The sequence below is a fragment of the Delphinus delphis genome, chromosome 13 (genome assembly GCF_949987515.2).
Source record: "Delphinus delphis chromosome 13, mDelDel1.2, whole genome shotgun sequence".
Classification (NCBI taxonomy): Eukaryota; Metazoa; Chordata; class Mammalia; order Artiodactyla; family Delphinidae; genus Delphinus; species Delphinus delphis.
Genome location: NC_082695.1, coordinates 66,541,652 through 66,557,556, shown reverse-complemented (window position 1 = coordinate 66,557,556; position 15,905 = coordinate 66,541,652). Strand labels below are relative to the sequence as shown.

Here is a 15,905-nt window from a genome sequence, read left to right as displayed (position 1 = left end):
GCGGCATGTGGGATCCTCCGGACCGGGGCACGAACCCACGTCCCCTGCATCGGCAGGCGGACTCTCAACCACTGCACCACCAGGGAAGACCGAGAGAGTTTTTTAAGTATGTCATGGCCCCTGGTTTTAGGAGCATACACTGAGGTTGGGAAAAGAGGTATCAGGAAGCCACTAACAATATGAGGGAACAAAAGAGAAGCCAAAAGGAGTGATAAGACGATAGAAATAGGGAGATCACTCAGTTAAGACAGGGTTAGGGAAAACCCTGGCAGTCCAGTGCTTAGGACCCTGCGCTTTCACTGCCAAGGGGTCCCACAAGCTGCGCTAGGTGCCCCCCACCCCCCCAAAAAAGAAACAGACTTGAACTGGTTCTTGTAGGATGGTCGAGACTTGGATTAGTGTTCTGGAAATGGAAAAATAAGGTGGATTTGTTTGTGTGGGGACTGGTTTAGCAAAGTATTAAAAACTGGACCTTGAACGTTATTTATTCTGACACTTGCCTAGCTAAGAAGTGCTCAGGAAGACACATTCTACAGCTAGGTCTCGATCACAACTCAGCTAGGGCTTCCCCACAGCGGTACCCTCCATAGATCTGCCCACTCCAGAGGTTCCTGGCTGGTTCCTGCCACCCACCACCCATACCCCAATCAAGGTTTCTTACAACTCCTCAGAGGTTCTTATGGCTTTAGAGAACACCGGACAGTGCTTTTTGTTCATTTTTAAAACTTTACATTATGGGAAATTTTTAACATACACAAAAGTTGAGAAAATGTTTAATGAACCATTATGTGTAATCGTCACTCAACTTCAACAGTTAGTAACACCTGGTCCAATTTGTTTCATCTAGAACCCCTGCCCCTCCAAAGGCAACAAAAAACCCTGGATTATTTTCATTTCCAGGCACAGTATCATTTTTTCCATAAACACTTCTAAAAGCATTTAAGGATCTTTTCTTTTTTAAAAAAATTCATCTCTGTATAATGATGGTGGATAGTTCAGTATATAAATATAAAGATAAGGACTTTAAAAAATGCAACCATAATATTATCATACAAAGACAATAATTCCTTAACATCATCAAATATACAGTCACTGTTCAAATTTTCCTGATCATCTCATAACTTTTTACAGCTCATTTGTTCTAGTCATAAAATCAAAATATAAAGTAAAAGAAATTCAAAGCTCTCTTAAAAAACTTAGCTACAGGGAGATTGGTTCAAGATGGCAGAGTAGAAGGATGTGCTCTCATTCCATCTTGAGAGAGCACCGAAATCACAACTAACTGTTGAACAATCATTGACAGGAAGACACTGGAACTCACCAAAAAAGATACCCCACATCCAAAGACAAAGGAGAAGCCACAATGAGATGGTAGGAGGGGCACAATCACAATAAAATCAAATCCCATAACTGCTGGCTGGGTGACTCACAAACTGGAGAACACTTATACCACAGAAGTCCACCCACTGGAGTGAAGGTTCTGAGCCCCACGTCAGGCTTCCCAGCCTGGGGGTCCAGCAATGGGAGGAGGAATTCCTAGAGAATCAGACTTTGAAGGCTCGTTGGATTTGATTGCAGGACTTCGACAGGACTGGGGGAAACAGAGATTCCTCTCCTGGAGGGCACACACAAAGTAGTGTGCACATCGGGACCCAGGGGGAAGGATCAGTGACCCCATAGGAGACTGAACCAGACCTACCTGGTAGTGTTGGAGGGTCTCCTGCAGAGGTGGAGGGGGTGGTGGCTGTGGCTCACCGTGGGGACAAGGACACTGGCAGCAGAAGTTCTGGGAAGTAATCCTTGGAGTGAGCCCTCCCAGAGTCTGTCATTAGCCCCACCAAAGAGCCCAGGTAGGCTCCAGTGTTGGGTTGCCTGAGGCCAAACAACCAACAGGGAGGGAACCCAGCCCCACCCATCAGCAGACAAGCGGATTAAAGTTTTACTGAGCTCTGTCCACCAGAGCAACAGCCAGCTCTACCCACCACCAGTCCCTCCCATCAGGAAACTTGCACAAGCCTCTTAGATAGCCTCATCCACCAGAGGGCAGACAGCAGAAGCAAGAAGAACTACAATCCTGCAGCCTGTGGAACAAAAACCACATTCACAGAAAGACAAGATGAAAAGGCAGAGGGCTAGGTACCAGATGAAGGAACAAGATAAAACCCCAGTAAAACAACTAAATGAAGTGGAGATAGGCAACCTTCCAGAAAAAGAATTCAGAATAATGATAGTGAAGATGATCCAGGACCTCGGAAAAAGAATGGAGGCAAAGATCGAGAAGGTGTAACAAAGACCTAGAAGAATTAAAGAACAAACAAACAGAGATGAACAATACAATAACCGAAATGAAAAATACAGTAGAAGGAATCTATAGCAGAATAACTGAAGCAGAAGAATGGAGTAGAATAAAGAAAAAAGAATGAAAAGAAATGAAGACATCCTAAGAGACCTCTGGGACAATATTAAATGCAACAACATTTGCATTACAGGGGCCCCAGAAGGAGAAGAGAGAGAGAAAGGACCAAAGAAAATCTTTGAAGAGATTATAGTCGAAAACTTCCCTAACATGGGAAAGGAAATAGCCACCCAAGTCCAGGAAGCACAGAGATAAACCCACAGAAAACATCATTCTCAATGGTGAAAAACTGAAAGCATTTCCTCTAAGATCAGGAACAAGACAAGGATGTCCACTCTCACCACTATTATTCAACGTAGTTTGGAAGTCCTAGCCACAGCAATCAGAGAAGAAAAAGAAATAAAAGGAATACAAATTGGAAAAGAAGTAAAACTGTCACTGTTTGCAGATGACATGATACTATACATAAAGAATCCTATTCTGTGATTATGTGAGAGAATACCTTTGGTCTTAGGAAATGCACACAGAAGTACTTAGGAATAAAGGGGCATCATGTCTGCAATTTATTCTTAAATCATTCAGCAAATAAATATTTATATAGTGAGAGAGAAAGAGAGAATGACGAAACTAATAGAGCAAAATATAAACAATTGGTGAATCTTGGTAAAGGTGCTTGGGAGTTCTTTGCACTGATCTTGCAACATTTCTATAAGTTTGAAATTATATCTATATTAAAAAATAATAACAATGAAAAGGAGGGAGTGATCAACTGTGACAAATGCTTACGGATCCAGTAAAATTAAAGTAAAAGTGTGACCTTTGAATTTGGCAGTGTGTAGGTTTCTGTGGATGCTGGCTATGAAGGCCTGATTGGAGAGGTTCAAGAGCAAGTGGAAGGAGAAGAATGGAAGTCAGGAAGTATAGAGGAAGTATTGAAGGGTTTTGATTTAAAGAATAGTGACTTGGGGCAATAGCTGGAGGGGGAGAAGGGTCAGGAGTCCTCCGGCCCCAGTCAGCATGACAGTGATCCAATAGAGGGAAAATGGATGATGCAGAGAGAGGAGAATTGATGAGCAAGGCCCTTAAGCAGGTGAGAGGAGATGGTACCTCATGCCCAAGTGGGGGGCTGGTCCTGGCTGACAGGAGTGTGGCCCATTCCTAAGCATGTGGATGCAGATGCAGGTTGGCACTGCCCTCCAGCCAAAAAGCACCAGGAGCACAGCTGTAACTGTGACCAAGTTGGGTTTATCACTCACTGCAGCTGGGGAGAGCGCACACATGGGGAACTCTGGGGTGTCCGTATGAGTGTGTTAGGAAGCATCTATTACAAGATTCGGGGTTTCGTTGGGTAGTTTTGCAGAGGGCCCATGGAAGCCGGGGTTCGCTCTGGATTGGGTGCTGTCAGGAAGCAGGGACACACGTATGACTGATTATCTCGATAAACCTTTTCTATAGGGAATGCAGACTAGAGTGAGGCTAAAACTGTCATTGGTAAAGTATCGTAATCAAGCATATTAGCCAGGATGCGGGGCCGGGGGGAGGGCGCGAGGGAGGTTATTTCTGTGGTTTGGACAATGCTTAGGTTTGTCCGTGTGTAGACGTGATGGTGGAGTAGCCTTGTTTTGGCCTTGATCCATTGTGGTCAGAGCGGCCTTGTCTGATGTCGATGTTCTTGTCTGATGTGAGATGGTTTCCATTCAACAGGAGAGCACCGGCCGAGGCCTAGCTGTGAGTTCCTAGTATCAGGCCAGCTTCTGGAAGTTAGGAGCTGCTGCTTTTCACTTTCTCAAGGTTCCTGGGGAGATGGGGAGAAGGGGAGCTTGAGGACATTCTCTTCTGATCGTCTTATTTGTCTGCGAAATGGGAAGCAAAGCTGTCTTGAGAGCAAGGGTGTGGGAGGACATCAGGGAATCTGACAGCAGGGAAGATATCAGTCACTGGACAGGCAAGTGCCAGGAACATTGAGGGTGTCTTGAAATTGGTGATTTTGACTGAGCACGACTGGGATGTTCTATAGTCGTGTTGTGCTGCTCAGCCTGTGCTCAGAGGATGTGGAGAATCTAGTTTAAACAGGATCGGAGTTTTGTCAAAACAGGACGCAAGCGCTCTGAATAGTGGCTTTGCCATTTTAAGTAGCTATGTGACCCTAAGAGTTCTGCGCCTCAGACCTTACATCTGTAAAATGGGAAAAATATCAGTACCTAACACCTCATAAGGTTGTTGTGAAGTTTAAATGAGGAAATGGGTATCAGGTACTTAGAACAGTGCCTGGCTTGAAGGAAGTACTCGGTAAGTATGAGCTATTATACCATTTCCCCCTTTATCACAAAATCAACATACAGTTTTCCTGCTTTAGTATTCTAACGTTAGGGTCTTAGAATCTGTATGCGGTAGGGGGAAGAGATGAGAACTCATTCCTTTACTCCTCTGATTAAACAAACTAAGGAGAGAAAGGGAGTAGGGAACCAAACAGAAGGAAATGAAAAAATGGGGAGCACGACTAGCTCCACAGTGAATTTCAGTCTAACAGCATAGTCCCAAGGGATCAAGTATTCTGCAGTGTGCATGTGTTTTAAGGTTTAAAATAATACCAAGTTTTACGTAGTAAGGTAGATAGCTAGTGGCACAGGGATATTGGCTCGGTGCTTTGTGACAGCCTGGAGGGGTGGGATAGGGAGGGTGGGAGGGAGGGAGACGCAAGAGGGAAGACATATGGGAACATATGTATATGTATAACTGATTCACTTTGTTATAAAGCAGAAACTAACACACCATTGTAAAGCAATTATACCCCAATAAAGATGTTAAAAAAATAATAATAATACCAAGTTTTAGGAGTGCCCTATATACAGCAGCCTTTAAAAACAAGGTCATACATTTCTGATGCATATGAAAATTTTATTAAGAAAATACACACATCTCGAAGTTTGGGATGAACAGATACACACTACTATATTTAGAAGAGATAACCAACAAGGACCTACTGTATAGCACAGGGAACTATATTCAATACCTTGTAATATCCTATAAGGGCAAAGAATCTGAAAAAGAATATCTGTATATATAAAAACTGAATCATTGTGCTGTACACCTAACACAACATTGTAAATCAACTATACTTCAATTTAAAAAAAGAAAATACACACATCTCAGTAGAATTTATGAGAAGAAATTTATAACAAATGAGAAGAAAACAGTTCACACCATTAGGAAGTTTTTAGACTGACTCCTGGAACCATCTAGAGTAAGTCAGTCTGGTAAAATACACTCTACACAAGGCGTTCCCCTTAAACCGGTATTCCCATAAGCTATTACCAGAAGACGGCTTATTCCATCTCTTTATCTTAAATACAAAGGTGAGAAAGGGTAAGCGATGACTTTTGCTACGTGTGGCTTCCTTCAAGTCAATAATGAATGCTTGGGACGTTATCAAAGGAAACACTATCAATTGCAAAATATGGTTTTAATTTCAGTTAAAGGTCATTAGGCAAAGTATAATAAAACATTAGGCAGAAATTTTACTTTGTCAAATATTTAGCTAAAATAGATCTCAGAAATTCCTTATTCCACACATATATTTTTATATTACTACTTTCTGTTATGACCTTTTAGTGGAAGAAGTTATAGATATGGATGTAATACAATAGACATAATTAAAAATATATCTTACAATTCCAATTCATATCGACATTGGTAGGTGTCAAGATACAAAGTGTATAAGCACTATTGAAACTGATTTGCACAGAGTGATAGCAGTTGGTGGTTTTGTGAAGATTAGCAAATCAAAAGATGTTAGTGAGCTGGAATTTTTTTTTTTTTTTTTGAGCTGGAATTTTTGGTGTAATTTATCAAATTCAAAACCAAATCTTTTGTTTACATCTAGTACTTAAAATGCTTAAGACTAACAAATTAAATAGGTTTATGTTGTATTTGAATTATAAATGGGAAAAAGTAAAAATCACATGAACTGGTAAAACACGTTAAAAAGGACCTAAGACTAATATCATAATAGGTGAACAATTTTCATCTGAAATAACAATTCCTGAAGATAAGGTATTTAAGATCCAGATAAAATCGCCAGTCACAGAGGCCCTTCTTCCCTGAGAAGGGCTAAGGTGACACACAGCTCTGCCTCTCACCAGCAGAGAACTTGGGCAAATCTTTTAAACCTATCTGAGCATCTGTATCCTTCTCTGTAAAAGAGGCACAGTGACAGAAGGTGGTTGTGAGGATTAAATACGCTGAGGCATGTAAGCTGCTTAGGACAATGCCCGGCAGAGTAGGTGCTATCCATAAAATTTAGTTTATCATCATTTGCTAACTGAACATACCTAACGTGTTGGTGATAATTCAGTGACTATGTAGGAATCAATGATTTGCTAGAACGTACACTTAAAATTAGGAAAATAAAGGGGAACAGTTTTCCTAGAACAAAAAAGGACATACTGAAAATTGGGGAGTATATACCCATAAATTTCCCCTTCGTCTTAAAACTTTTAAAAGTGTGCTGAATGTAGGGGTAATTTCCCAAAGAGCAAAGTGGAAAATAAGTTTTTATTTGGGAAAAACAGGATTGATTAAATAGCCATATCAAAGAGTCAGTTTACTGGCAAAAAGCTGCTACAGAAATATACAAAGCATCCCAGTCATTTGACTTAATTTGTGTTTTACGTCACTGAACTCTGTACACATTTCCAGACCCTGACTTTTTCTCTTTGAGAGGCACTATTTTCCATACCCAAGTAACAAAAATCATTATTATTTTAAAATCTAATCACTGGTTTATTTGAGAAACTGCTGGCAAGGATTAAGGGAATTATGCAATAAGAGTCCTGTCCTAATTAGGCCCAGATTAATTTATAAAATTTGGAACAAAGCATTGAGCTTTTTGTCCACTTATATTAAAACATCTTGACTTCAGATGAGAGGTAAGTTTTCTGTAGTAAAATTGTCTTGAATATTTTAAATATTAAGTATGTTACTTTATTTAGCTTGTCTGTGGAGGATTTATTTCATTTTAACATCTAGATGTACATGAAAGTACAAATCATAAATCAGTTGAGAGCCAAAGTAGATAATGAATCTCTCTGCCATTTTCTATAAAGTCAGCAATGTACCTGCACCTGTGGAGAGGAACTACGATACTGGTGTTACTTCATTCTTTAGGACAGTCCCTTTAAATGGAATCCCAGTAGAGAGCTTTGAGCTTTATATTAATGTTCTCAAGTATGTATGCGCAACAGAGCTGCTTCCATTTTGGTGAATTCAACCTTGGAGCTGTTCAAAGTTTGAAGAGGTTATTTTTGAGGGGTACTGAATGGGCTTGGGAAAAGCAACAGGAGCATTTGGATGAAGTATTTTTTCTAAGGCAAGACTTCTCCCACTCCTCTACTCTCCCCTTTGGGCTTTCTCAGTTATCTGAGAGTAAATAATGCTCCATACCCCTTGATAATTGTTATGCTTTGGTCTTAAGTCATTAGCAACTCCTTATCAAAGGAGAATGCAGAATCTCATTTCTCCAGAGGCTGATAATTTAGAGAAAGAAAAGACAAAGGATAGGGTAAGTCATATCATAAGACAAATAATAACGGAGAACAAATGTCCACTTGATAATCTTTTATAAATGAAAACTAGTTGCTAGGTTTTCCTTAACAAATATATTTAAAATCTAATTTAGAATTGAACAATGTTCTATTTACATATTTTCAGAATAAGCTGTTTAAAAGTTCTGTATTTTTGTTCTTATGAACATCCTAGGTAAGTTATACATAACAAAAAATAGATGAAAGAACAGAATTTCAGTTTTCTTTTTCAGAGAAAGTATATACTATCTGAGCACTAAACTTAAACGCACACCACACTCAGTACTCTGGAGCAGTGCCACTCAGTGTGTTCTCTATACCAGCAGCACGGGCATCACCTGGGAGCTTGTCAGAAATGCAGGATCTCAGGCCCCACCCCAGACCCACCGCATCAGCAGGAGGAATTAGTTAGCTCTCCACATGATTTGGACATCCACTTTAAGACAGTGATTGGGAGGGGAGGGGAAGTGTGTGCACCAGAATCACCTGGGGACCTACTGAAAATACACCTGCCACAGCCCTGCTCCAGGTGGTCCAGGGGGCCTTAAAGGAGGAGGCAGAGGCATCTGCATTTTAAAGCTTCACAGTGACTTGGTGGCAACTTCCTGGTTAAGAATCCATCCCTTAAGGTTTTAACCAAAATCTTTAACACTTTTCCCATTATAGTCAATAAACCTTACCCTCATTAGTTATCCAATTTATTTCACAGTACAGGTGGGTGGTCTCAGATTAGAAAATTATGTATTCTCACTTTTCCCACTAAATAATGTGACAGACTAATCTACAGAATTTCTTCTTTTTTCAAAGGAATAAAAATGACTGTCCATTGCTATTTTTCAAATTAATTACCTTTTCGCTGGGTAAAAGCTTCCATAGAGGGTCCATTTCTTTTCCAGTTTGCTGCCATTATGCCACCTCCCTTCCCACCATGCTGTTAGCTCCTGCCTGTATTCTTAGCTTATATACTAAAACATTTTAATTTGTATCCAAAAAACTGTTACTTCTTAAAATACTGGTTGGTAAATAACACATAATAAGTAGCTTCTAAAGTATAAATATGATTTCTGTCTTATTTAAGCAAGCAGGCTATATGCCATTTGGCCTTGTTTTTTCCTTAAAATATTTTTAATTTCCATGTATACTGTATTAGGCATATTTAATAAGCAAACATCTTAGTAAAATTACTTTAATTCTACATTTTCCCGTCTTCAATAAGCATTAGGTGAAAAACAGGTCTGTAATTATTTTACTTGTAATGTTAAACTAAAATCAAGATTTCACAGAAAATATTTTTGTGGATGATTTTGTTTTGACAAAGGTAATATGAGAAACATAAACCTTTCATCCTTAATTGAAAAAAACAATTGTGACCTGATTGCTTTTTTTACAAAACAGATTGATGATATAACATACCTCTGACTTTACTCATCTATTAAGTGGATTTAACCAACTGCATTTTCCCATACTCCAAATGGCAATGCTATTTTGAGCATTCTTAAAAACACTGAATTATATTCAAAATTATTGTGAATCAATCTCTACCTATAGGTAAAAGGAGACAGGAACATAAAAATGAAGCCTTTTTATCTCCCTGCAGAATATCACATCTAACATATCAAGGACTGTGGAGGGAAATATCAAATAATGTGCCCACTGATATGTAGCTATGAATAATTTTTCGTAGTTAATATTCTAGAATGGGCATTTAAGTTTTGTTTGTTCCCCCAAAGCAAACTATGTTAGGCTCATATATAGCAATACTACTTCTCAAAATGTTTGGGATTGTTCTGTAGGAACTCTCCAATGTGTAAGCCACATAAGAAAACTGGTCTCACTAGCCAGTTATTACCCATTTTACTGGGATTAAAAATGACATTTACTGGTCTGAACACCTGCTTTATTCATTCCCACTTAGCTCTAAATTAATTTTGGTGGTTTCAAACAATTAAATCCATCTTCAATGGAGAAAGAGTTGTCACTACTAATGACAGTTAAAGGAATGTATCATATGAACATTCCAAAATTATATCAAGTAATAAAGAGCATCACTACTGGAATAAGGGTATAGACTCATAGATGAGTCTAAATATGACTCATTTAGATGTGAAACATATGGCTAATCTGTTAGGTCACACGCTGTCAAAAATCATAATTTATGCATCAAGTATCCTATACCCCCTTCTTTAGAATCATCTAGAAGAAAATAAAAATATGTGTTTTTCATAATAAGCAAACCTGAATTTCTCGTTGGGCAATAAAAGAGCAAAATTGAAGCAATTTAAGATATTTATTTTAAAAAGTTACACTGAGATTTTTATACACTGTTGAAAACAATGACTAGTTTATTTGTCTAAAGGCGGCAGTACTTCACATTTCTCCCACGTTATAGTTAAGCCTCAGTTTAGTCCCAGAAAATACATAATAGAGTAGATTTTTCCTGATCTATCTACTGAAAAGGAATTTCAGAGCATGAAGGTAAAATGAAGCAGAAATAAAAGGACATTTTTAGATACTGACAATTTGTCCTTAGAATTTGGTTAAATTTGGCTTCTTCCCAAAATTCTGTACTCATATCCACAGAAGTAAATTTCTATTTTAGTAGCCCTAGAAGAACTGGGTGAGAGAAGATGATTAGCTATAATAGTAAATAGCAAATACTTTGGCAAGAGTGAACAGGAGCACAAATGAAGACACTCGCAAGTATCTTTTTAATATCTCTGATGTGGTATGAGCTACAAATCAGAATGAAAGCATAATGGTTATCTGATTTCAGGGTGCAGGTGGGCATTAACAATGTAGTCAACAGGTCCATCCTGTACAGACAGAAGTGGAGATTCATGGGAAAAAATAAGCAAAGTGGTAGGGGAGAATAAAACACAGAAAAAACCCATAAATTTGAGAACGTCCTCTCTTTTTGTCTGAAGAAAGGAGTCCCTGAAGCATGGAAAGTGTTTATCAGTGGTGTGCTTCTATTCCGTTGTTGGTGGAGGGCGTGACGCAGGCTCTGGCCAATCGTACACATCCGGCAGCAGGGAATCGTATTCACTTCGCCATATTCTTTCTCGAATGTATCTGGTCTTGTCCTCAGGTTCCGGGTATCGGAAAGCCATTTTATTAGCATATAGATATTCTGTAACCTGAAAAATAAAAAAGATTACTGTGTAGACTCCCCATTTAAGAGAAAAAGTATTATTAAAACACAAAGTAATGAATTTGGAAGAATGGCGTTTTTTTCATAATAAAAAATAACATTACTTTGACTCACTTCAAGACATTCACATACTATTAAAAGGTAAAAACATCTGCAGTCTCACCATAAGTTCAATGTGTTTTAAAGTGACTTTAAAGTCCCCCCCCCGAATTATTATCAGCATTTCCTTAATACTTCAATAATTTTAAGCTCTACCGTGTGTTGGTCCAGCAGACCTACTTGGTAGCCCGCCCCACCTGTGTCCCTCCCCACCGCCCTGCTGAGACCGTGTGTAGGAGACTCTACTTCCTAGTCATAGGTGACTGGGCTAGGGTGAAAATCTAACCCAAAGTGAGCCAGATGTTTTTCCTCTAGAACTTGAATTAAAAGACATAGAAATTATTATAAATCAGGTGCTGGACACTAGAACTATAAGGTCAAGTAAAGTTAGGGCTAGAACCTATACATGGCAACTCACCACCACCATCACTGAGTGCCAGGCATGTTCTATGTGCTTTACGTGGGTATCTCATTTAATCCTCCCAAGAACCCTAGGACACAAGTACTATTATTATTCTCATTTTATACATGAGCACACAAAAGTTTGAGGAGTTTAAGTAACTTGCCCAAGCTATTTAAAGTGAGAACTGTTGTTTCAAACCCAAAGCATTCTGATTCTAGGTCCCAGACCCTGAACAGTTAAGCTAGGTTACTTCCCACCTAAACTGGCTTGAATGAATTTCTGATCTTTGTGGCAAGCCACACACAATGACTGGTGGTGAAGATAAAGCCCGTGACTCTCTGTTTTGATGTAAGATGGGGTAGTATGAAGAGCTTCCGCACAGGGTAGCATGGTGCCTGTCATCTAGTTAAGTTCTCAAGTTATGGTTTAATTTTAACTTTAAAACAATGCAGTGATACGTGGTAAAAAAAAAAAAAATCAAACAATTATGTCTTTCTCCTCCTCTAATTCCCATTCCAAGGGAATTAGATAGTTCCCTTGGAACTAATTCCAAGGGAATTAGATAGACCAAGATAGTCCTTGGTCTTAGGAGTTCAACCTCACTCTATTTTGAGACAGAATTCCCTTGAACAACACGGGTTTGAACTGTGCAGGTCCACTTATATGTGAATTTCTTTCACTAAATATGTACTACGTGATCCCCAGTTGGTTGAATCTGTGGATGCGGAACCTCGGAAAACTGAGGGCCAACAGTAAAGCTATATGTAGATTTTCGACTGCGCAGAGGGTCGGCCATTAACTTCCGCATTGTTCAAGGGTCAACTGTATTGCCCAGTCTGTTGTAGGAAACATATCTGTACCCACAGAGAAGGCTGGGGGCAAGGCCTGAGATGGGAGGGAGTCGTCCTTGATCAAGCAGGCATGTGGCAGGTGACCGGTGACTATATGGGGCTGCCCAGTGGCTGTGGGTGGTGCTGGGCGACAGATACACAGCACTGTCTGCTCACCTAATCCCGTGGCTCCTAAAAAGGAAAGCCTCAGGACACGAGAGGAGGAGGGGGAAGAGAGACGATCCTGGGGGCTCTGCTCCTATACCAACCCCAGCACAGATCTCCGTCTATTTCCCCATGTACTACCTTTCATGCGGACACACCAGTAATCTAACCAACTGATACATCCCAAAATCTGTCCCACCTGTAATATCCTGTAATTCTCAAGTTGAACTCTATTCATCCTAATTCTGGGCTCTAAATTCTTCAGTTGTTTTACAATAGTAAGGTATTCTGGGGCTTCCCTGGTGGCGCAGTGGTTGAGAGTCTGCCTGCCGATGCAGGGGATGCGGGTTCGTGCCCAGGTCCGGGAAGATCCCACATGCCGCGGAGCGGCTAGGCCCGTGAGCCATGGTCGCTGAGCCTGTGCGTCCGGAGCCTGTGCTCCGCGACGGGAGAGGCCACAACGGTGAGAGGCCGCTGAGCCTGTGCGTCCGGAGCCTGTGCTCCGCGACGGGAGAGGCCACAACGGTGAGAGGCCCACGTACCGCAAAAAAAAAAAAAAAAAAAAAAAGAATCATTTGGCAATGTGTATCAGAGGCCTTAGCATGTTAATCCTTTTGTTCTTAGGATTAGAAATTTATCTTAAGAAAAAACGATCACAAATGCACATAAAGACTTATCTAAGGATGTTCACTACAGTATTATTTCTAACAAAACGAAAGATGCTTAAATGTCCCCCAAAATAGAGAAATGGTTAAGCAAACTATGATATAACAAAGAGAATTCCATGAAGCATTAGTGATCATGAGAATTATTATTGATTTACCTGGGGAAAGGCTTACAGTATATTAAGTGGAAAAAACCGCAGTGAGAAACCAATTTTAAAAACAGGCACAGGTGACTGCATGTGTGTGCGTTTTTATTATGTGTTTGGGAAGAAAAAACAATAGAAGGCAACAAATGTGAGTTATATTCTGTAGTAAGAATATGAGCAACCTAAAATTTCTTTGCACCCTCTAAATGTTTCTGATTTTTCTCTAATGAACTTGTGTTACTTGCATGAAGAAAACACCATTAAAATTTATGTGAAGAGGTATAAATTATTACTTACTTTAATAGCAATGTTAATAGAAACTTCCTGAATATTAGCAAGTGGCGGGTAAAGTCTCCCCTGAGCTAGCTCTTTATCCGTCAATTGATTTGTCAGAGCCTGAAGAGAAAAAAAAAGAACTTTACTTTTGTTTGCTTAAATAACAGAATAATAAGGACTAATAAAATGGGGAAAGGGTTGGGGGAGCAGAGAATAATACAGGTAACATGTTTTCCTTATTTCTAGCAGGAATACACTTAAACCACTGCAGAAATTAAAACCGTTTACCACTAAACAGTAAAGAAATAACCGGATTTAAAGACTTTTTAAAAAATCAGATTTAAAGACATTTTATCTATGCTGTCACAATTACGTTACTTTCAGATATGTGTAATACAGGTACAGTATTTATGAAAAGATTCATAGCTTACAATCCAACACTGGAAAAATGATAAATTAATTTTATGCAAAATAGAAGGTAAATCAAAAAAGCAACGGATGAGTAACTTCCTTTCCACTCATAAGGCAGATTTAACCCATTCTCTCTCTGTTTTTAAGATCCATTCAGCTTTATAATTCATCCTTTATAAAATAACCAAACAATATTTAAAACATTTACCTTTGCAGCCTCTAGGAAAACATGGTCACTAATATGCCGGGTGTTACAGAGAATAACAGCTAAAGCCACACCTGGAATACATTTTAAATAGTTTACTTAGTAAGGTCACTTCCAATTATGAAAGTAGGCAAATAAATTCCTAGATTTAAAGCAAATTAATGGTAACCCACCCCTACCCCAAACAGCCCCTTCAAACAGTGAAGCAGGCAAGATAAATCTGAGCACTAAAATTAAGTGATCTTTAACTGTTATAATTCTTACTTATTAGAAGAAACAATTTTAGAAATATCAAATGGCTTTTCTCAATTTAGTTTTCACATTTTTCAAAATTACAAATGCATACAATTCATCCACAGTTGTTACAAAAACATAAATTTCCGGGACTTCACTGGTGGTCCAGTGGTTAAGAATCCACCTTCCAATGCAGGGGATGGGGGTTCGATCCCTGGTTGGGGAACTAAGATCCCACAATCTGTGGGGCAACTAGGCCCATGCACCGCAACTACTGAGCCCACGCGCCACAACTAGAGAAAGCCATGCGCCACAAGGAAGAGCCCGTGCGCTGCAACTAAGACCCAACGCAGCCAAAAATACATAAATATTAAAAAAAAAATGTTGATACTGAATTAAAAAAAATCAATTCCCAGTCCATCTCTAATCCTCCATTTCTTGCTCTGCAGAAGTAACTACTTTTAATTCTTTTAGCTGATTATTTTAGTATTTCTCTCTCTCACAGTTTGCTTCTATTTCTTCTGATTGACTTTGAGTTTTGGAGATCACCGACTCCTTCCTGTTGGAAATAAGTATTTAGCTTTCTTGCACATTTCCAGCCCTCTTACCAATATAGTTAGAGCATAATTTTGGTTGAATCAGTGTTTGTATTATTATGACTTCATAAGTGCTCTTCACAGCTGAGCCGTGTATTAACATTATATCCTAACTTTTCCTCTTCTGCCTTTTTGTTTTCCCTAAGGTTATTGTCCTGCTTTTTCCTTTGATTTTTCGGTACTTAAAATTATTTCATGCTGAGACACTTATTCATTTAGTTGTCTAAATCATCTAGTAATTTCAGCTATTTCACATTTCTCTAATTTCATCCTCGAGAATAAATCTCTGCTGAAACTCCAGTCTGGCTTGGTTGCTCTCCATTCCAGATATGGAGCCGTCATCCTAGAAACTCTCTTCATCTTCATGGGGATTCCCTTTGCTTCTAAGTTGAGCCCATTTCCTAAATCTCACTTCTTCCTAGTATTTTTGTTACTCCCTTTTTTGGGTAGGATATATTCTCCAGTAGTTTTCTGAAAAACAGTGCATAGGAGATACATTTCTGGAAATCTTGCATTTTTGAAGAGCCCCCGCCAGCACCCCAACACACACACACACACACACGCACACGCACACACACACACACACACACTCTCACGGTTTTACTACCTTCCACTTTATTTGATAGTTTGTCTGGGTTTAAAATTCTAATTTGGAAATAATTTTCCTTCAGAATTGTAAGGCATTATTTCAATACCTCACAGCTTCCAGCATTGTTGGTGAGAAGTCTGGTGCCAATTTGACTCCAGATCCTTTTTCAACAATTATCTTTTTGTTGCATCTCTGGA

General features: G+C 39.3%; 1 protein-coding gene across 1 annotated transcript in view; it reads right to left on the bottom strand.

Annotated features, from left to right (window-relative positions):
• Positions 1 to 10,215: 10,215 nt before the first annotated feature.
• The window catches only part of ME2 (malic enzyme 2), a 54,241-nt gene continuing 48,551 nt past the window's right edge, over positions 10,216 to 15,905 (bottom strand). The window contains exons 14-16 of the mRNA XM_060029074.1: positions 14,293 to 14,363; positions 13,695 to 13,793; positions 10,216 to 11,075 (exon numbers count right to left, since the gene is read on the bottom strand). Of these exons, the coding sequence (XP_059885057.1) occupies positions 10,908 to 11,075; positions 13,695 to 13,793; positions 14,293 to 14,363 (338 nt within the window). The 3' untranslated portion in view covers positions 10,216 to 10,907. The remainder of the gene's footprint in view (positions 11,076 to 13,694; positions 13,794 to 14,292; positions 14,364 to 15,905) is intronic.